Genomic DNA, 23,095 nt, shown 5'->3' with positions numbered 1-23,095 from the left:
GTCATAGGTTATTTGCATATAGCCAGATTTATAGACAGTAAGGCTATATACCTATTAAATCCGCCGCTGACCCTGCTTTGGCCTTATGCTATACCGGCGTAGCGCCGTATATACTTTGCGGGTAGGTTATAGGTTATTTACATACAGCCAGATTAGGACGGTAAGGCTATATACCTATTAGACCCGCCACTGACCTATGTTTTAGCCTTATGCGTTATCTACATAGTATATATATAAAATAGTATAAGTTATTGGTACAGGTTACTACCAACAGGTTACTAGTAGGTTGTAAACCCCAGTTAAATAGACCCCGGTTATAAATAGGCCTATTCTCTAATATATAAGCAATCTACCTAGCTAGTATAGAGTAACGGACTAGGTTTAGGAAGGGTGCTTTTTAAATTAAGCTTTATTGCTAGTATACGCCGTGACCTCACCTATAAGTTATAGCAATCATTGCTTATTCTTTAATCCCTTTAGACATCCTCTATTCCGCTTTAATACAGGTTATATTTTAATAGCGGCGCTTGCTTTTCGCCTACGCTTCAGCTATAAGGCTAGGGTATTCCGCTTACAGTACTCATCTAGCAGTTATTAATAATTCTTAAGTTCTGTCTTATATTTCTATTTATTATACTTATTTAGCCATCCTAGCCATTTAATAAGGTACTGCGGTTATTTAGCACGATCCTAGTAGGCGACGATTACTTTTACTTCCCAGCTGCCTTTCTTAAGCTCTTCCACTACCGGGGGTTAAAACCCAGGGCGTGACCTATAAGGCTCTAGTAAGGAGATATAGAAGACTAGGTGGAGCCGTACTATAATAGGTAGAAGCTCTAGCTTATATACTTACTACCCTACACGCTCTAGGATCTAAAACGGTCCTATAAACTTATAGTTAAGCTTTTTATAGGGACGTTTTATGCGGATATTCTTAGAGGAGAGTAGGACTCGTTCACTAACGGCGAAATGCTTAGCTAGGTGGTGACGATTATAGTATTTTACCTAAAGCTATTAGGCGTGCATTATTGACGCCGTCGCTACCTTATATATAAGGCGCAGGCGTTATAGATACGTCTCTATAAGTTCAACATTTATTAACTTAGACCCCTCCCTACCTTACTAGGCGTCTTAGATGCCGTCCAGGACTCTATTTAGGACGTTTAGCAGCTAGCCATAGGCGAGCTTAATAGGGGAACGCTTCGTTATGGTATAGACCTTAGAGTTATAGGCAAAGGCTACTTCTTTAAGTAGGGAGGCCCAATTAGACTATTCCCAGTTCGTAAATATACGTAGGTATACCTTAAGCTCCTAGTTCTAACGCTCCGTTTAACTATCTATCTATAGGTAGAATATAGTGCTAAGTTTACGTTAAATGCGGAGATAGTAGCATATAGTGCTCTAGTACTTGCTTATAAATACACTACCCCTATTAAAGACGATATTATCTAGAGGCCCTATTTACGCAAAGACTCTAAATAAGAGTTCTACGAGTTGCGTAGCATTAATTATCTTACGTACTAGATAATAGCGTACTAGCTTTATAAAACGGTCTATAAGGATAAGGACGGAGTTATACTCTACGCCATTAGGAGTCTTGGACTCTAGGAAATCCGTAATAAAGTTAAGTAAATAATGCCGCTAGGCTTAGGTGGGGGCCTAAAGAGGCTACAACTCACTATAGGGTTTATAGTGGCGTAATTTAGAGCGTTAGTAGGTATTATAATTATCTAGGTATTTGCAAAAGTCCTAAATAAGGCCGTTCTAAGCGTACTTTCGCGCGATTACCTTAAAGGTATAGTTAAAACCATAGTGGCCGCCTATAGGATTGTTATAATTCCGCTTAAGGATCTCCTATTATAGTAGTATATAATTTAGCACCTAGACCTTATTATTTTATCTTAGGAGTCCTTAATTATTAAGGGTATAGTCCTTATTACCGGCAAAAACTTATTCCTAGGTTAACTAATTATATATAAAGCGTATAAAGGCGTCCCTTTTTTATACTCTACAAATAAAATTAACTAGTGACTTAGGGGGTTATTCTATAAACGCCGTTTCGGCTAAAGCAGCTACTACTGCTTCTTACCGTAGCACGAGACTCTGCGCAAAGTTGGTGCTAGCAAAGTAACGTATAATATATAGGTGACTCGCCGGGTCATTATAGGGGACTGTAGCCTAGGCTAAGGGGTCTTCCCTAGGGTTAAGCGCTATCAGGTTAGTTAGAGTAGTCTTAGAGAGAATAGCAGGACGCTCTAGTCCGCCGGCGCCAAGTTTACAAGGGTCGCTCGCATACTGCACGTATGCTACTCGCTAGTTTAATATAATAGCATTAGGGCCGCCCACAAGGCCTATAACCCGCAACTTTTACTATAATATAGGCAGTATAGTATCAAGGATTATTCTCTTACTACTATTTTTAAAGCCTTTAGTATAATCCAGGCGCCAGGATAGTATATTAATAGGATTTATCTTACCTAGCTTATATTTAATCTTAAAATCGAACTTAGCTAGTTCCTTAGCGTACTAGGCCTAGCGAGCAGATAAGCTCTTAGTAGTTATAAAGTACCTAAGATTATTATAATCGTAGAGCACGCGCGTTATATACGCGGCGTATTTAAGGTAATAGCGCCACGTCTTAAAGCATTGCACTATAGCGAGTAGTTCTTTATTATGCGTATTATACCGTACTTCTAGGCTAGTAAGCTTCTAACTATAATAAGTAATTAGGTGCTAGTGGAGTTAATCTCCCTACCCTAAAGGCTGTAGAAGTATACCGCTATAGGTATAATCGGAAGCGTTAGTAATCACCATTAGGGGTAAATTAGGGTCGAAGTGGCGAAGTAGAGGAGCCTATATAAACGCAGCGCGTAGCTTATAGAACGCCTACTACGCGTTATCAGGCCAGGACCAGGGTTAATACTATTTAATAGGCCCTTTTAACTTACGCTTCTTCTTCTTCTCCCTATCTAACGTTAGGTCGCGATATGCCTATATAAGATATGCGTATAGGGGGTATACGGTATCCAAGTAGTTTTAAATAAATCGCCTATAGAAGTTAGTAAAGCTAAGGAAGACCTGGATATCCTTATAGGACTTAGGCTTAGGCTATTTCTTAATAGCTTTTACGCGGTTAGGGTCTATTATAATACCCCTAGGGGTAATAATAAAGCCTAGGAACTCAACGTTCTTAGTATAAAAGATACATTTTAATAGTTTAGCGTATAGGCCCTAAGCGCAGAGCTGTCGCAATACCTGCTTAATGTGCTCAACGTACTTATCCTTATTATTTAAGTAGATGAGAATATTATCTAGGTAGACTATATAGATAGTATCTACTAGGGTTTCTAGAGCTTTATAAATATAGCTCTAGAATATTATAGGGGCGTTAGTAAGACTAAAGGGCATCACTAGGTACTTAAAGTAACCATAGCGTATTTTAAATGCGGTCTTCCATTTGTCTCTCTTTTTAATGCGAATCCTATAGTACGTATTATAAAGATCTAGCTTTATAAATATCTTCACATAGCTAAGCCTATTAAAGAGTTCGCTAACTAGCGGTAGGGGGTACTAATTTTTAATTATAATCTTATTTAGGCGTCTATAGTTAACACATAGCCGTATTATACCGTCTACTTTCGGTACAAAGAGGATAGGCGCTTTAGTAGGCAACTTACTAGGCCTAATTCAGCCCTTCTTAAGAGTACTGTCTAGGTACTCCTATAAGATCTGCAACTCTTTCTATAAGAGGTTATAGAGGGGCATTTATAGTGGCGTCTTGCCTTCTTCTAAGTTAATCGTATAGTTATACTTAGAGTTCTACGGTAGCATACTTATTAGCTTATTAAAGAAGATATTAATTTCCTCCTTATATATATTTAGCAGGCCGGGGGCCACGGAGGTTAAAGCGACTATTATATAGTAGTATACTTCCAGGAGCTAGTGAAGAGAAGGGTGCGGCCAATATGCGTTTTATAGGTATACTCGCACTAAGAGTATATACAGCTCTGCTATAGTATACTTAATAGTTTTAAGGTTTTAATCACCTCCCCCTTATATATAGGTAATCTGCACTAGCACTAGAGGGTCTCTACGGGTACTTACTGCTAGTAACGGCAAGTCCTCTACTATATTTATAACCAGTATCTCTACGTCCAAAGGGTTTACATAGGTACTCGCTGCCAGTAATAATAGGTCCTCTATTATGTTCACAACCGGCGTAGAAAAGAAGTCTTCTGGCTATAGCAAATAAACCATTTTACCAGCCTTAATATCTACTAGAAGAGCGTTAAGGGTAACTATTTAGAGGCGTTTAGGGTCTAAAGTACCCTAGATAAACTGTCTAAAACAGAAGCTAATTAATAGATCTGCTTCCGCGAGCTAATCCCATCTAAAAACTATATCGTAACTATTAAATAAGCCGCCCTAAAAGGTCTGCGGGCCGATAGTGCGAGAGGTACCCTAGGAGTCGCTAGTAGTGACCGTTAGATTATAAGCATCCCAAATTATTATCTGGTTGCTATTAAGGAAACGTATAATAGGTTTACGTAAACATAGCGCGTAGCGTATAGGTAGGTTAAACCTACAGACAACATCTTAATTAATAAGGTTAATTTGGCACCTATTATTATATAAAGTATATAGGCGGACTTCGCCCTAGGGCGTATCCATCGCGACGTATACTATAATGCGTTTCTTCTCTCCCTCTATATTAGGCCCTAGTTATAATTAAGAGAGATACACTACTAGGGCTTTAGGTTTTCCAAAGCCCAAGCTAACTTTTCTTTATTAGCCTACTTTCAGTATTCCTTACAGTGGCCGCCTACGGTCCTTTAACTCGCCTGCGTAGCACTAGCGTCTAGGGGGTCCCCTAAGCCATCCAGCTTTTAGGTGGTCTCCCTAAAAGTTTACTTAGAAAAGCATTGCCCTTTTTAGGTTCTGTTCCCTAAGCCTAACTCTACAGAGCCTATGCTGCGACCGCGCTTCGTACGTAATAATTTGCTGTTACCACTTACGCAATCTTCCGCAAGCTTCGTGGTATTAAGCAATTACTTTATACAGCAGATTTCGTTAAAGAGGTCTTTAGCAGTTCTTACTTATTGGGCGAAGTTCTAGCGGAAGAGCTCTGCTTATAAGTAGGCTAGGAGACATAAAAACTAAAAGTCTACCTATTATTTAGGATTAACAAAAGGGGTATATAAGAAGAGGTCCTCTAAGCTACGTATACGGGCTAGGAAGACGTTAAACCTCTAGTTCTCCTTTATAACAGCCGTATAGTATATTATAGCGTTATTAAAGCGTCTTACTATAGGGTTTCTAATCTAGTCTTAGACCATAGTCTTAAATTTATCCCATAGTAAAGGACCCTTATCTTTAGTGCCTAACCGGTAATAAACTAGTTAGGTAATTGTCTTTTCTTTTATAAAACCTTTAATAGCCTAGCGCGTACGTCGCTTATAGTTATAGTTAACATTATTAACCTTAAATTGGTTCTTAACTGCGGCAATCTACCGGTTAAAATGCTATTAAGTAGTACCGCTAATATTAGGTAGTGACTTCTTAACCAGGGCGTCGAGATTTAATCGGCGTATACGTTTGCTACGTAACTCGTACTCTTTACTAGAGAGGCAACAGAAGGGCTTTATTAAATCAATAATACTCTATAAGTTAGCTATTTTCTTAGCCAGCTTATCTAGCTCCTTTATATTAGCGGTATTAGGTAGGATACTAGTAACCTTACTAAGCTCCTATTAAGCCTAGGTATATAAGTTAAACTAGTTTTTAGCGTTTATAGATATCTAATCGTTTTAGGATTCGGAGAATAGCTTAGATGCTGCTAGTGTGCTTCTAGCGGTTTCGTCTACACTAAATCCTAAGGCGTTCTGCGGTTGCATTGCCAGCGTATTACCGTCAGGTGCAGGCGTCAGTTTTCTTTTCGGAGGCATCGTAGAAAAATTAAACCGGCTATCCTCCTAAGGGGATTAGAAAGGATTTAAATGTAAGGTAAAGATGTGGATAGGGAGTCTAATAATAGAACAATAGGTATATTGTATAGACAGAGACGAATCCTTAGGGGAAAAGAAGGAGTCTATATGCGAGGTAGGAAGGGTTTTCCTTAGGTACGTGCAGAGCACATACCTTACGGGCGAGTCACCCCTAGGTTGCCCCAGGGTCGCCCATACCTTACAGCTATATAACTATTTACTTAGGTTTCACCTAATACGGGTGCCTTTATTAATAATATAAAGTATAGGCCTACTATTAATATATATAATATTAATAATAATATAGTAATTAAAATTAACGTCGTCCTTTAAGGTAAATCTAAATCTACCTAGTAACTTTCCGTGCTTTTAATAGTATAAGCAGTAGCGGGTAATATACTCGAGGGTCTTATAATTAGTATTGTTTTTATAGCTAGCGCGGTCTAATATTCTTTTAAGTTGCTGTTAGGTAAAACCTGAGTATATAGTTATATAGCTGCGAGGCACAGGCGACTCGCATGCGACTCGCCTAGGGAAACCCCTTCCTTACCTCGCACCTCAGACTCCTCCTTCTCCCTTAAGGATTCGTCTCTACTGTACAATATACCCTATTGTTCTATCATTGGACTCCCTATCCACATCCTCACCTCACATTCAAATCCTTACCAATCCCCTTGGGAGGATAGCCGGTTCAATTTTCCGCGATCCACGATGCCTCCGAAGACAAGATCGACGCCTGCGCTCGACGGCAACACGCCTGCGACACGACGGCAGAACGCCTCAGGGTCTAGTGCTAGAAGCACATCAGCAGAATCTACGCGACCTTCCGAATCTCAAGACAATCAGACATCTACGAACGCTGGAGACCAGTTTGACTTATATACCTGGGCTCAACAGAAGCTTAGCAAGGTTACCAGCGTCCCACCAAATACTACTAACCTAAAGGAGCTAGATAAGCTGGCCAATAAAATAGCCAACTTACGGAGCATTATCGATTTAACGAAGCCCTCCCGTCGTCTCTCTAGCGAAGAGCATAAGTCGCGCAGCGAACGCATACAACGAACGAATCTCAACGCCCTAGTCAAGAAGTTACCGCCTAACATTAGTGGCACTACTTAATAGAAGTTTAACCGGTGGATTACCGCAATTAAGAATCGATTTAAGATCTACAACGCTAACTACAACTACAAGCGACGTACGCGCTAAGCTATTAAAGGTCTTACAAAAGAGAAGACAGTTACCCAACTAGTGCATTGCTGCCTGGGCGCCAAAGATAAAGGTCCTCTACTATGGGACGAACTTAAGACTATAGTACAAGACCAGATTAAGAACCCTATAGTAAGACGCTTTAAAAATGCTACTATATACTATATAACTGTAATAAAGGAGAACTAGAAGTTTAACACCTTCTTAGCCCATATACATAGCTTAGAGGACCTCTTCTTATACACCCCTTTTGTTGACCCTAATTAACAGGTAGACTTTTGGTTCTCGCGCCTCCTAACCTACCTATAAGTAGAGCTCTTCCGCTAGAACTTCGCTGCACAGGTAAGAACCGCTAAGGACCTCTTTATAGAAATCCGCCGTATAGAGTAACTGCTTAACACTATAAAGCTTACGGAAGATCGCGTAGTTGGCAGTAGTAAATTCTTGCGTTTAAAGCGCGGTTATACCTTAAGCTCCGCAGGATCAGGTTTAGAGGACAGAACCTTAGGAAGGCGACGCTTTCCTAACCAAACTCCCGGGGAGACTACTCAACAGCTAGATGGCTTAGAGGACCCCCCGGACGCCGGCGCTACGTATGCGACTCACACGAGGAACGCAGACAGCAGCCGTAGTAAAGATCACTGGCAGCAAGCCACCTAAGACTAGGATAACGCATACCCCTAAACGCACACCTTGCGCAGGCGCATCGCGACCCGACGTCAGGGAACGAGACGAGGACACCACATACCCTGAACGCATATCGTGCGCAGGACATCGCGACCCGACGTCAGAACAGGACTAGGATAACGCATACCCCGAACGCATATCGTGCGCAGGACATCGCGACCCAACGTCAGAACAGGACTAGGATAACGCATACCCTGAACGCACATCGTGCGCAGGTACATCGCGACCCGACGTCAGATGCCAAGACCAGGACACCGCATACCCTGAACGCACATCGTGCGCAGGACATCGCGACCCGACGTCAGATTCGGATACCACATACCCCTAAACGCACACCTTGCGCAGGCGCATCGCGACCCAACGCTAGATAGGGAGAAAAGGAACGTATTGTGGTATATATCGCGATAGATACGCCCTAGGGTAAAGTCCGCCTACGTGCTTAATACGATAATGGGTGCCAAATCAACCCTTAATGCTATACAAAAGTTGTGGGTTATAGACCTTGTGGGCGGTCCTAGTGCTACTACACCAATAACCTAGCGCCAGCGGACCAGAGCGTCTTGCTATTCTCACTAAGACTTTAACTAACCTATGGCGCTAGACCCTTAGCCCAGGCGATGGTCCCCCACGACAACCCTATAAGTCACCTTACTAGCACTGGCTTTGCGCAGAGCCTCATGCTATGGCAAGTGGTAGTAGTAGCTACCTTAGCCGAAACGGCTTATGGAATACCCCTAAGTTACTGGTCCATCTATGGAGTATAAGGGACGCCTTTATATACTCTATACGTGACCACTTAGGGGTAAGCTCTTGCCGGTAACACTTAAGGACTCCTAAGGCATAATAAGGTCTGGCCTTACTAAGGACCTCCGCAAATACCTAGGTACTGCGATACCTACTAACGCTTAAATCGCACCGCTATATACCTTATGGTAAGCTGCAGCCCCTAAGGCCCCCACATAAGCCTAGCGGTATTACTTACTTAACTATTACGGATCTCCCTAAGGCCAAGACACCTCCTTATCCTTATAAACCGTTTCACAAAACTAGTATACTACTACTCAGCCTTGCAGCTAAAGCGTAAGCGAAAAGCAAGCGCTGCTGCTAAGATATAACTTATATACTATTCTACGTATATGCTATACAGAGAACGCGCAAGGCTAAAGCAAGGGTTAGCGGCGGGTTTAACGGGCATATAGCCCTACTGTCCTAATCTGGCTGCATATAAGTAACCTATAACTTACCCACAAAGTATATATAACGCTACGCCGGTATAGCGTAAGGCTAAAGCAAGGGTTAGCGGCGGGTTTAACTGGTATATAGCCTTACCGTCTATAAATCTGGCTGCATACGAATAACCTATAACCTACCCGCGAGGTACTAGCAACCTGCCTATATAAGCGAGCTTTTGGAATATTTCTTGTCTACTAAATTCAGACAACGGTATTAAGCTACTAGCTCTACCTGTTAAATGGACCAATTAGGATTTTCCATGCCGGGTATATAAAATTACTATTGGCTCGGTAAAATACAGGGAAGTCTTAGCAAGCCAAATCTAACCAATTAGACAACTTCGACCGGCGGTCAAAGTTCCTTAATATCTTCGCGCAAGTGTACTACCTATCTCTCTATACGCAAAATTAGGACGCTCTTTCCCTTCCAATTTTTTCCTTATTAAGGTTTTTATAGGGTTTTATTAAGGCCTAAGCATATAAAGGATCGAGGACGACCCTTTTTAAAGGGGGGGGCATTGTCAGGTGAAACCTGAGTATATAGTTATATAGCTGCGAGGCACAGGCGACTCGCATGCGACTCGCCTGTGAGGCACGTGCTCTGCACATACCTAGGGAAACCCCTTCCTTACCTCACACCTCAGACTCCTCCTTCTCCCTTAAGGATTCGTCTCTACTGTACAATATACCCTATTGTTCTATCATTGGACTCCCTATCCACATCCTTACCTCACAGTTGCTATACTAATAGATGTCTAAAGCATTAGTATAGGCGTCGCAATTCTATATTAGTTAAGTAGCATAGGTTTTAGTTAAAAGACTCTATAATAAATATATATAATAAAGTATTCTATAGTAGAAACGGGTATCTAAATTAGCACACAACTGGTACGGTCTTTAAGGGGGTTATTAGGATATTCTTTAGGTTGTTAAAGTATACTTATAAGTTATCTATATCTACTAGGCAAAGTAAGAAAGGGGTGTTAACTTTAATAACGTGAAACTCTACTATACCTATTAGTGTAACCACTTTAGTAGAACTAATAGAAGATATAAAACTTATTCTAAACTATACGCTAACTATACCTCTTATAGACTCGTTTAACTATACTTTATAGATCTTCTAAAGTATAAGGAACTAACTATATCCTACTATAGAACGTTTAGAGGCTCTGGTATTAATTATTATATTTATAAATTATATAGAGGTGTAGTATAAGGTTGTATTATACGCAAACGGGTCTGTATTAGTAAGGAATATATCTATTATAGTATTAATAGTTATAACTGCGTAGCTATATACTCTATTAGGCAGTTCTAAAGCTATAGCAGTTACATTATTTAGTTCGATCTCGCCATATAAAGTATAGTATGCTATAGCCTAGTCGTCTTCGTTTAATAGGGTGCTAGGGTCTATATTAACTACTAGGGCGTTAAATACGTTAGTAATCTTATTATCTAAGTCGTTATCCTCATTGTTGTTGCCTTTGTAGTCCATAATATATTGCTTTATTTATTCCTAAAAGCGGTCCTTAAACTTATTTTTAAACTTAGTCTTAAACTCTTCTTACTCCTCCTTAATATATTTCTATAAGCGATATCCTTCCCTATTATATACAAAGCAACGTAGTTTCTATTAGTTGCGGTTATATAGGGGGTTGCTACGGTTGCTACGGTTGTTATAATTATAGTTATTATCTCTTCTATAGAATTATCGGTCCGTAAAGAAAGCTTATATCTTCTCCGCATGCTCTTTCTTATATACTATAATGGATAGTTAAAGTTTATTAATAAGGGCTCTAAAGTTATCCAGTGGGTTAGAGACTGCATATCTATATACTAGTATTCCTTAGCAAGAAGTAACGATTTTATTATAAAGGAAGTCTATAGTTTATAAGGTGGGTCTAAGGCTATGCTATAGTTAGCGAAGTCTATAAATTAGTAATTAAAGGTATTTGCTTATAGACTTGTCTATATTTCCTGTTATTACTATTATAAGTATAATAGTATTCTACTTATCTAGGTTCTTACGTTAAAATCCTAGTCCTTTAAAGAAATTCTAAAGGTGCTTATAAGCCTTAGTAAATAGTAGGCGGGATAGTTAGTTTATATAAAAGTAATCTAAAGCTAGTTCTTTTAACATAGTAGGGAATGCTTTAAGGTAAGCTTTTTAGGGTACGTCCGCTTAATTACAAATGTTATAGAATATTATTAATTTATAGTTAAGGCTTTTGTTTATACTACCGTATTTCTACTCCTCTATGTATATCTTAGCTATATTTGCAATTTCCTTACTATAACTAGTCACAGTAATAGGGCGGTTCTCCTCGTCCGTAGGTTATGCGTGAAGTTGCTATATTATTATAGGTTAGGGTATAATAGATAGTGTAAAAGTAGAGGTATTTGTAAGTTAAGGTGTAGCGGTTAATATAAAAGTAGAGGTAGTTAGTATACTAGTTGGTTAGGTTGCGGTATTAGGGGCCTTGGCTAATTAGTTTATATCTTTCTTCTGCTTATTATATAGATACCTCTCTAAGTCTTTTATACCTCCTTAGGTTAGTATAGGATATCCCCTAAGAAGTTCTTAGTCTTAGCCTAGTTATAAAAGATTTTATTTAGCCTAGATTAAGTTCTACTAGACCTAAATCTACCCCTAGAGGTTTCTAATATATTTATTAGTAGCTCCCTCCTATATAGCTTCTAAAAGCCTTATAACGGCTTCCTAATATCCTCCTTAAAGAAGGTTGGTATAGGGCTCCTAACTTCCTAGGCTTAGGCTTAAAGAGACTCTAGCTATAGAGGTAGTATTAGTACTAGTAGCTAGTATAGATTTCCTAATAAGGCTTAAGTCTTAAGTTAGTAATTAGGTTAGGTTACCTAAAGGGGTAAGCCTACTTAGCTTATAAGTAGTCTATACACCACTACTATACTAATTATAGGCCGGTAGTCTTCTAGGAGGGTTCTAGTTGGGTCCCTAATTAAATATATTAGTATATTCCTCTAGCATTTCTAGCTTAAGAGAAGATCTTAAGGTTACCTCTAGCGCTTAATCTTCTAATTGGCCTAAGTAGGGCTAGAGGGGTTCTAGCTGCTTTCTAGTAGTATTATAGCCGTAGTAGAGGGTGTCTACGTTTTCCTTAGCGGTGACTATAGGTATATAAGAGTCTTTAAGCTCCTAGTGCATCTAGGTATTAGGGCTTGTTCGGCCATCTTACCTAAAGGTTTATATTATCGCAATCTCTCGCTATTAGAGGGACCTCCCTACCTTTGCGCGATGGCTTTCCATAAGGTGTCCATAGAGTTTCCATTTAGGTTGTCGCAAGATTTTAAGGTAGGATAGTGGATATAAACAAAAATGTAAACAAATAATCTAGTTCTTAAAGCCAGCTACCCTTCTAAATAGAGTAGGAAGGATTTAAATATAAGGGGACTTTGTAGATAGGGGGTTATAAGGACATAATTATAGGAACAGATAGATTATAGAGGAGATAAATCCTTAAGGAGGTAAGGTATAAGCTTTGCAGTGCGAAGAATTAAATAAACGACTTGATTATAAATATAGCTCTAAAGTATCTATATATACACAAACAAAGGTAGGTCACAAGTACCCCTTAATCTTATCCTCAATATAGCCGTAATTGATATTTCAGGCTAATTAAGGCGGCTGTAACCATTACGGTCCACATTAGGTAATACAGCAGTGTCTTTAACATAGTACTAGTAGTCAGTTACACACACCCCTAGATTTAACGGTGTGGTTAAAGCTATAGAAAATAAAAATAAATATAGAGACTATACCAAAATAGGAAACTTGGATACGATTTTAGGAGTAGCAAAGGGGTAGGGCAATTATAACAGTATATTGCGAATATTGCGAATATCGCGAAGCGGATATTGCGGATATTATTATTTGCCAGATGGAATAGAAATTTAATATCAAATATCCACCAAATTCAATTGCTTTATCCATGCTTCATGCTTTTAACGGGGTAGAACCTTGGTAAGGCCGTCGGCAGGCATCTTATCTATTAGAACCCATCAGACGTCAATCTTTTTATCTTAGACTTCCTGTCTAAGCCAGTGCTAATATACGTCGATATGTCGAAGCTTGGTGTCTAGTTTTGGTGTATCTTATCTTAGCAGTTGGATAGTCTACATATTGTCGCATAGTAGGGTAAATTTACGCTCTATATTAAAGCCGATTGCCTTAAAGAATCGTTGCCACTAGATAATCTCAACAGCAGCAGTAGATAGGGAGAGAAGCTCCGCTTTAGTAGTTAAGCGAGTTACTAATCGCTATAGGGTTGCTTTCTAATTAATTAGGCCTCTGAATAGGATAAATAGGTATCCTTAAGAGCTCCGTCTAGTCTCCTTATGGTCCGTAAATGCTATATTAAATACTCCGTAAAAGGTAACGTCTTCTTCTTTAGGGTTTCTAAAGTAGATATAAGCTCCAAATACTTCGCCAGAGTATTCAATAGCTATAGATTTTGTTCTAAGACAGTAGGCAATAGCTTAGTTTGCCGCGTCAAGGTGTCTTTAATCTGGATTAGTAAGAAATTCGGCCAGCTTAGAATGCGTCTTAGCAATATTAGGTCTTCTAAATACGGCGAGGTGTATAAGAGACCCTACTCGTTACTAGTAGGCTAGAGTCCTTTAAGGGTTCGTCTACTAGTTAAACGGAATCAGTTCTTTAGCAGGAAGTAGTAACTTAGGAAATCTGCCTGGTTAAATATTAAATTAATTGGCTATCTTTTTAATATAGAAATCTTGGTAAAGCCAAAGCTTTTAACTTGGTCGATCTTATTCAATTTAAATTCCTAGGAACCACTATAGGTCTCTTAGTGCACGGATCTCGTATCGGTATAGTAGTTTAGCTTTAAACTCTTCCAGTCTTAGGAGGTCCTCTTTAGCAAATAGAACGGCAATATCGTCTACATAGAAGAAGATAATAAGTCGTCCATCGGTAAATAGGCAGTTAGTACCTAGGATAGGTTTTAATCCAAATTCAGCTAGGGTACTAGTAAGCTCTTTATACTACAGTAGCGGTAATATTTTTAGTCCGTATAGCGCTATAAGTAGCTCTAGGATATATCTATTTTAATTAAATCCTTCTAGGCAGTAGCAGTATACTAGTTTACTAAGCTTAGCATTTATAAATACGTTTACGGCGTTATACTATTAAATTTCCAAATCGAATACGGCTGCTATAGCCATAAGAGCACGGAATATTCGAGCAGCTAGTATTACTACATAGGTCTCTTCTTTAGTAATCTGTAGGTCTCCACGGACACACAGTTAAGCTTTTAGCTTTTAAAGATAACCGTCGCTGTTAAGCTTATATTTAAAGACCCATTTTAGTAGTAGGATCTGCTCGTTGCTTGCCTCTTCCTTTAGTACGATTTTAAATGTCCCTCAGCGTTTTAGGTCATTGTATTCTTTTTCTATAGCCTTTTAGAAGCTAGTAGTCAATAGATGCTTTCTTAGATCCTTAAGGTTCTTTAGTTTAGGAGGAAGGTTGTCCCAATATAGAGATAAGGATCTAGTTTAGTCGATATCCTTTACTAGTCCTATAGCAAAGCCAGCGTAGTAACCAAATAGGGTAGGTAGATTGGCTAGTGCTATTGCATGCGCTTAACGTCAAATTCATTTGGATCCTTTTGGTAGGATAAGGTCGGCAGAAGGTTTGGCCGAGACTTTATTAGCTTATAGAGCTATATTAGTTGCTCTATTAGATAGTTCTAGAGAGCTTAGCTAGGTAGAAACTGCTTTAGTTATATTTAGGATGTCGTCTTAAAGTCCTTATAGTAAGGCGTTTGATTCTAGTAAATCTAGAGATACCGTCCTACTCGGTGTTGGTAACTGCTTAGTATCCTTCGTAGGAGGCTCTGCCGAATCGTTTAATTTAGGTATAGTCGTTTAATCTATATTTGAGGTAGGTCTATATAGGATAGATTTATCCTTAGACTTATTCTTATAGAGAGGTTCTAGTAGACTAATTATCTGTAGGGTGTCCTCCAATGCTTCCCTTAGCAGGTAGTTAATATTCTAACCCTTAGGGTTATAGAACGAGGTCTTATTAAATGTGACGTCTCTAATTTAAATGACTTTATAGAGACTTGGAATCCAGATTCGGTAGATATTTATTAAATTATAGCTAACTAGGTGTCCAATTAACGCATAAGGACCTAGCTTATCTCCCCTTTTAACTCTTTTTTCTAGCGTATAGGTCTTGCAGCCATATACGTGCATATAGGTAAGTAATGGCGGCTTACTGTAGGCGATCTTGTACGGAGTTTTCCATCCTAGTTACTTATTTGGGGTTCAATTAAGGGCGTATCTAGCAGTAAGGAACGCCTCTAGTCCTAAAGACGGGGGTAAGGAAGCTTCTAGCTGCATCGCCCTAGACCGTTCCATAAGGGTTCGTCTAGATCGTTTAGCTCCACCATTTTGTTCTTCTGTATACGGGGCTCGGCATTTAAAAGTAATGCCTTCGTCTGCGCACTATGTCTATAGGGTGTCTCCTATCTATCCAAAAGCTCGTTCGTCATCGCTCCAGAAGAAGATAGCGTCTTAGTAGAATCGTATTTTGATCAGCTGGTAAGTCTTGCAAATGGTAGGTAGGACAGTAGCTTTGTCCTTATTCTTAGCGGTATATATAAAGTTAAATTTGGAATACGTGCAATAGAAGTGCATTATATATCTATTGCCGTTGTACCCTGGTTCTCTAAGGGTAATAATATTAAATGCTACTCGCTCAAATGGTCGAGTGGCTAGGAATTTGTATTCTCGTCTTTAAGAGATCTGCTGTGTGCGCTTTGATGTTAAGCAAACTTCACATTTAATTTTGAGCGGTGCTCATTCGTCAATTAGCTCTTCGAGCTCTACGCCATTAACGTGCTTAGGAAGCTGCTTAATAGCGTTAGGTCCTGCATAGCCAAGTATTTTGTGCCATTTTGTAGCTGTGGCTCCGACTAGTTTACGGGCTATTCTGCTTAGTTAGTGTCTTCTTGTTAAGAAGGTCAATTGAGTTGTCAAATCTAGGGTAGGCTCTCTGTGCATTAGTGCCCAGTGGCCCCCTAGTCGTTTCGCATAGTATACTATTTCGCCAGTTGCTAGACAGTAGAGTAAGTTTCGTCCTAAGTCAAAATGGATATCGTTATCTGTAGCCCTTAATAGTGCTACAATATTTATAAACATAGTAGGTACTAGTGCTATATGGAATAGCTTCATTTTTAACTTCCTAGTAGGTGTATTAATAGTAATCGTTACTATTCCGTAAGCTTGTATCTTTTTGAAATTTCCGCCAGCAATCAGGTAGTTGTCTTCTGTTACTAGGTACGAGAAGGTAAAGTCTTCTTGGTTATTGTAGACGTGGGTATCTGCACTAGGGTTAAGTATCTAGGTATTCTGGAGTTCGAATGGAGTTTGACCAGTACTAAACACGGCAGCATGGCTAGTCGGGGTTTTAGAAGGTAGGGTTTTAGAATTAAAATCAATTATAGATTCTGTGCTCTTTTGATTGTCCTTCTTCGCCCCTCGTTTTTTAATCTGTTTAACGATGCGTTTAATCTAAGGTGTAGATGAGATCTTTTTATCTACTTCCTTCTGGACGTCTGGGTTTGGTTTCCATCCTTAAGGGCGCTTATGCTCAGTAATATAGTAGCAGTCGCTAAATCGATGTATGAGGCCGCATACGCATTCCTTATGCCATTTCGAATTGCTGTTAGAATTGGAATTGCCGTTGGAATTTAAATCTGCATTTGAGTTGCCTTGCAGAGTTGCAAAGGCTGAGTTATTGGCAGTAGAGGTAGAGGATGCCTGCTGCATGCGGTAGTGCTCCTTAAATTCCTTAATAAGATCAATGATAAATAGGGCGTCTTCATCCTTCCGTTCTTTTCTGATAAGGTCTACTTCTAGTACTCCTGCAAAACTAGAAGAGATGGGTTTAATTACTTGAACGAAATCATAGTATGGCCTAAATCCCTGCATATCTGGTAGCTCCAATTGCTCCGCAAGCTTGTAGACATTCCGCCAGCTGTTTAACCATTTGTCAATGCTCTGCTTTTTATTATAGGCTTTTAGGGCCGTGTATTGATTGAGGACGTCGTGCTTTTGACCTGAGGAGGTAGGGGCTAGTGCAGTCTTTAATGCTTTAAGCCGTTCGTGTACCGTGTTAAGGCCGTTGATAAGTAGAAGGTAGGCTACCGATGTAGTGCGAACGATGTAGTTGCTGATATCGTTTATAGCCTGTTTTTTCTTCTGGTGTACGCGTAGATCGTCCTTGTATTTGGCGTAGAGCTGATTATAGGCAATAAGTTGGTTTGGGTCTAGCTTGGCTATTGATGTAGCATTAGGAAGTACGTCCGCTGGTAGTGGTTTTAGCTTTGGAAGCTCGTCTTTTGTAGATGGGTCGATGTACTGCCATACCTCATTAGTTATGGCTGTGTCTTGGATGATAAAGAACCACTGTGTCCAATTAGAAGGCTGGTTGAGGATGAGGTTGACTTTTTGATTCGTTCGTGGTCGTCATTTTTAGAATTTGTGGGGTCAGGCAGGGTCCAATTGGTGGCTTGGCGAAAACCTTATTTTGACGTTCCGAACTTTTGATTTGATTCGTCAGTTCGTCGTTCGTTGGTCGGGTACGGTCGTCGGTCAAGGTCGATCGTCCGTTCGTTTGGTAGGTAAAGAAGCTCAAGACACTTGCAAAGGTGATAGAAGTAGTGACTTCTTAAATGAGGTAGTAGATTGATTGCTTAGCAGGTAGTGCGACCCGGGCTCATAACTGTAAGCTTTGCAGTGCAAAGAATTGAATGAACGACTTAATTGTAAATGTAGCTCTAAAGTATCTATATATACACAAACAAAGGTAGGTCACAAGTACCCCTTAATCTTATCCTCAATATAGCCGTAATTGATATTTTAGGCTAATTAAGGCGGCTGTAACCATTACAGTCCACAGTAGGTGATACAGCAGTGTCTTTGACGTAGTACTGGTAGTCGGTTACATAAGGCCTCTGGGATCGTGGAGACTATATACTAGGGGCACGTGCCTCCAGCACATAACTGACGGACGTCTAAGGGGTGTCCGGGGGTTGCCCTAAGGGTAACCCGATGTACCGCAATAATATCCCTTACACTTATATACTTCTCTATATCTAATTATCTCTAAAATACTATATGCTAAAAGCTCTTTTTCTTCTCTATNGCCTTTATATTATAGCAATATTATANCTNTATTCTATAAGAAGTTAGATATAGGTAGTTAGTNAGTTTTAGTCTAGTTTTATTACAATTTTGCCTTACTGCCAAAACTTATATACTTCTCTAGGTCTAATTATCTCTAAAATACTATAAGCTAAAAGCTCTTTATCTTCTCTATCGCCTCTATATTATAGCAATATTGTAGCTTTATTTTATAAGAAGTTAGATATAGGTAGTTAGTTGGTTTTAGTTAAAATCTACAAAACATTTAAATTGAAATCTAACTTACATTCTGCGACAATGTATCTTGCCCCTTAGTATTCTTAGAAGGGGGTTATAATTTATAAATATATAGATATAATTACCTAAAGAATCTATTGCATTAATAAAATATATAATAACTCTTATAGTAAGGACGTTGCTTATAGAAATACACAAAATTTGATTTTTAAAATATTTAAATCTCACCAAAGCGACGCCCATAAGCTCTTAGACGCTCCGTAGAAGATTTTGTCAGGTGACAGGGGTGCGTAGGGGGCTGAAATTAGTGCGCTGTTCTAATTGGTCCAGAAGAGGGTCTATGGGTTATCCCATGTTACGGAACAAATCTTCTGCGCGTCTGATTCATGAGATAACGTACGTCGTAGTCTTGTTACCGTACTAGGCTGCCCAGGGCCTTGGCGACAGTTGCGCAGGCCACCGCCGTAACAAAATGGTAATAAGTAGAACCCCCCGCCCCCTTCGGCGGAAGTTACAGGCGAGGACGGAATGTCCCCGATGTTTGGACGGATAAGTTGCATGGAGAAGCTCGGCATTCGACGTGCGCGGCTGATGTAGACCGCCCAAAGAGAGGGGGGGCGGGAAGTACTTTGACGTAGACGACACCGGCGACTTTTGGCTCCGGATTGCGGAGATCTACTCGGGCTACTAGCCCACATAAGTATCCTGCGGACAAGTTCGTGCCATCGTCGGTCTTGTGAGGGATAACGTAGGCAATCACGCGGCAGATTCCCCTATCTCGGTTCCAAGCACTTCCTCGGGATGTGGGAGGGCACCCTGAACGAAGATCTGCTCTGGATAGTATCGGTCGAGTCGCAAAGGCCTAGAGGCGCTTGAAATCTCTGAAACCTTCCATCCTGGGACCTGGCTTGCCTACCAAGGCCGTGTTAAATTCGTAAAGGACTTGAGAAGTCTTCGTGAGCGATTCACGGTGCAGACGGCTCACCATGCCAGAATATAAGCTCATCGGTCTGACCGGCCCCTTACGGAGAGAAGCGACTTCCCGCTTAGGGAACCCGTGGCGATGGTGGTCCAGCTAAAGTTTCTCGAAGGCGTTCAGGATGGGCTCAAAAGTTGCCCAGAATAGGCCGCACTGCACACCTCTCCCTTCCGCCACGATCCCGGCACTTACAACCGCCCCCATCCCGCTAGTCGCTTGGAACGACAGCTTCGAGATGCGGGACGAAAAGGGACGGTCTGGTTGGATTTGTCTCAATGGAATCCGCTGAGCCTCCCGAGCAGGGCGTCACGCTGTGGTGCGCACACATCACCACGCTGCACGACTAGACACACTCGGGCCCGAATCCGCTTTCGCGGCGGCGGGATGCATTTGCCGTGGACAACATGGACGTTATTAGCAGCACGATGCCGGGCAAGAAATCCCGCGACTCGCCAGAGGCTCATACCTGGCGTACTGCATGATCGTCAATTCAACGGGAGCGGCGGGAACGAGTACTCGCGCGTGGGCATAGCGGAGGTCAAGTATTACGAGTGGATCACTCAAGCTCCAACGGTTGAGGTTTCGGTCGTGTGAATTGCGAGACCACCACCAGGCCTGCGGTCGGTACGTAGGACATAAACTGACAGCCACGAATAGGCCGATCTCAACGATAATTCACAGCATCAAGCACTGTTCGGGAGTCTTGTGGAAATGAATGGGATTGGACGAGAAAACGGTAGTGACTGGCTGACGCAGGAACGAGGACTTCCCCCGAAAACCTTACGGAACCATCGATCCCCCAAGTCTGCCATTTGCTGCGCGAATAAGCACCTCTCTGCTTCAGTACTCGTCGTGCGAGGCGCCGACCTCCTTGCCATGGGTCACATTGGACATCGGCTCGTAATTGGAGTAGTCAGACAGCCGTGCGTCATCGTGGTAGTGCTTGGCCTTGCCATTGAGCACGAAGATCTTGGTCCTGCTCAAGCGGTTCCAGGGGATGACCATGCCGCTCGTCTAAGGAGAATGTCAGCAATTCAAAGCGTCACAGCGCGCACGGCACATTCGGGGATCAACGCACCGACACCGCCACCCAACTCAGCTGATTAGCCAGGTACGGCCCGACTACGTCCGGGCTAAGGTGCTGGATGTCTGGGACGCTCGTGTCCACGGCCGCGTTGTAGAGCGGAATGGTTAGCGGAACCAGCGCCGTTGAGAGCAAGCCGTCATCGTGCTGCTTCGTGCAGTTAGCGCAGCGCGGGGCCCCGCCGGCCGCCACGGCGTCCATTGGGCTACTGAAGTTGTAGACGCAGCCAACATGTCTGGGGTGCTTGAAGAACCTCGTAATGCCCGCGGTAATCTCCGAATCGGGAACGGCGCCGAGGAAGAAATGGATCGTATACGGATCACCCTCGAGAGCGTATCTTAGGGGAGGTTAGCGCAGGAAAGGAATAGTGTGGGCTTGGACTCCCTTACCGGTCGTAGAGCACATCGATCAAGTAGTCGTCATAGGTATGATCTTGGATCTTTATGTCTTTAAAAAGATTGTCGTGGTCATTGAGCAGGACCCGACCCGTGCTCTGGTAGGTCGTCTCGACGTACACCTTGATCCGCGTGACATAATCTTCGTCGCTCTCGCCAGACTTACGCTCCAACACGTCGTATTGGTAGCCAAAGCTCAACCACTGGCGCACGTCGTCGGACTTAAAGTAGTCGATTGCGCCGGAGGCGAACTGGTGGTGGAAGGGAGGCAGCGGGTCCGTGGATGGCGGGGATGCGTCGCTGGCGAACCAGCTGTCTGAATTCAAGGTCTGCCAGATTGCAAGCAGGCGGTCGATGTTGCTAGCTTAAGTTAGAGCGGCGAGGCAGCGATCCTGAGGTCATACCAGTGATGCATGTAGAATATCGGGTCGAAAGCCGCGGATGGGACGTTCTGCATATGTCCCATCCCGTTATACAAGGCGTCGCCACCAATAAAACCCTGACATCGTTAGCGTCGGTCTTTCAAGAGTAAATGAACGGTGACCACCTACATGCAAGTTATTGTGGACGTACTCGAGTGACAGCCACTCCTCCCAAGGTATTTGATTAGAGACTGGGTTAGTAACGGTAGAGGAAAAGTTTGCCCACGTCTGAACGTTGGACAGGAGCCGATAGACCAGGTCGCTGACGGGATGCTTGAGGATGTCGTTGCCAGGCTTTACACCATACCAGTCATGCGAGTTGATGGCGTCCGCTATGCCCTCGTAATTGTTGACACCGTCAGACCAGTCCTGTTCCTGAGTACTTTTGATGCCCCATCTGCTTGTGCCAGAGCACTGCGCCCACTGAGAAAGTCAATAATTGTAGCACTGCGCGGAGCTATTGTGCGTACCGGCAAGACCGTGCCATCATTCAGTGTCACACTGTCGACAGTATAGGGTTTCGGCAGATCACCCATTTTTTTTGGCGCGCCGTTCTCCTGAAGTTGATACCGGTACAGCGGGTTTGCCACGGGCTCCGGTACTGGTTGCGAGCCATCCGCCGCCGCCGGGACACGGATTTTCACGGACGCCGGTATGAACAGGGCTGGTACGTTGCCTTTATTAGCCGCCAGTGCCCAGTCCCAGTACGGCAGTCTCCACTTGGTGGATTCGTTGATCCAGGCTTGTTTGTCGGCATCGCTGTAAAATTTCAGATCGTTATCAATAACCTCGCCCATGAGCTGATAAATTGTTTGCTAACAGACATTAGTCCAACGAGAAGCGGTGATAGAACCCCGACACGTACTTCAAACAACAACATATAAGGTCTGTGCCACGTTGGGAAGGTAATCAAGTTGTGGGTGCAGTATATCAAATGAGTGGCATCCCTCTGGTGCGAAGGGGGATCAGAATTATCCCATTTCAAGTTTCCCGGATAGCCGTGTATGCCTGTACTAGGTGAGCAGGACGGACTGAAGGAAGGTGGCTGTTCTGTGTACCGGCGACCTGGAAGTACGAGAGTGTCTGGTCATAAGGGATGTTGTAGAACTTCTGAAGCGCCCGAATAAAAAGAGACACTTGAATACTAGTCTCCGGGGTCTGCGTTGCCCAATCTGAGAACTCCTTGCGTAGACCTGGAGCCTGACCAGGCGGGACAGGAATCCCTTGGATGAGAACGTGGCTGGTGGACATGGCGATGTGTCTTGAAGTCTGATACTGCTTTAAGCTAGAGCTGTGATCCGGGAAGAAGTGCAAGACACGATAACTCTTCCAAGGGAGATGAGGCTAGGTTATATAGACGTGAGAAGCTCAAGAGTCCCAAGCGCATTAGTCCTACGCCTCCTTAATTACTTGGGATTTGCCGCGTATGGGAAGTCCTCGGCGAGCCTTCAGCTAGCCATTGAATCAAGGCTATGCTCCTTATCGTTCCAATCACTCTCGGCGGAGACAAGTTTGACTAGTGACAAAGTACCACCGCAACTCGACGCGATGAAGAACTCACTCTTTAGCCAGCCACGGTCTAGAAGGCGCCGTATACACAAAGGAGAGCGGAGCTGGATGGAACTCTGAGATGCAAGTGCTAGGCGAATGCCACAGTCTGGC

General features: G+C 42.2%; 1 protein-coding gene across 1 annotated transcript; it reads right to left on the bottom strand.

The window, feature by feature from the left end:
* Positions 1-20,249: 20,249 nt before the first annotated feature.
* Positions 20,250-22,782, bottom strand: K441DRAFT_42807 (Di-copper centre-containing protein). The gene is made up of 8 exons (XM_067641603.1): positions 22,492-22,782; positions 22,299-22,441; positions 21,904-22,248; positions 21,563-21,856; positions 21,416-21,510; positions 21,006-21,371; positions 20,611-20,953; positions 20,250-20,546 (listed from the first exon to the last, which is right to left on the bottom strand). The coding sequence occupies exons 1-8, from the start codon at positions 22,682-22,684 to the stop codon at positions 20,373-20,375; spliced, it is 1,953 nt and encodes a 650-aa protein (XP_067496096.1). The 5' UTR covers positions 22,685-22,782; the 3' UTR covers positions 20,250-20,372.
* Positions 22,783-23,095: the final 313 nt, after the last annotated feature.

The sequence above is a fragment of the Cenococcum geophilum genome (genome assembly GCF_001692895.1).
Source record: "Cenococcum geophilum 1.58 unplaced genomic scaffold K441scaffold_120, whole genome shotgun sequence".
In the NCBI taxonomy this organism is placed as follows: domain Eukaryota; kingdom Fungi; phylum Ascomycota; class Dothideomycetes; order Gloniales; family Gloniaceae; genus Cenococcum; species Cenococcum geophilum.
The sequence above is the reverse complement of the archived record's forward strand: the minus strand, read 5'-3'. Positions and strand labels throughout refer to the sequence as shown.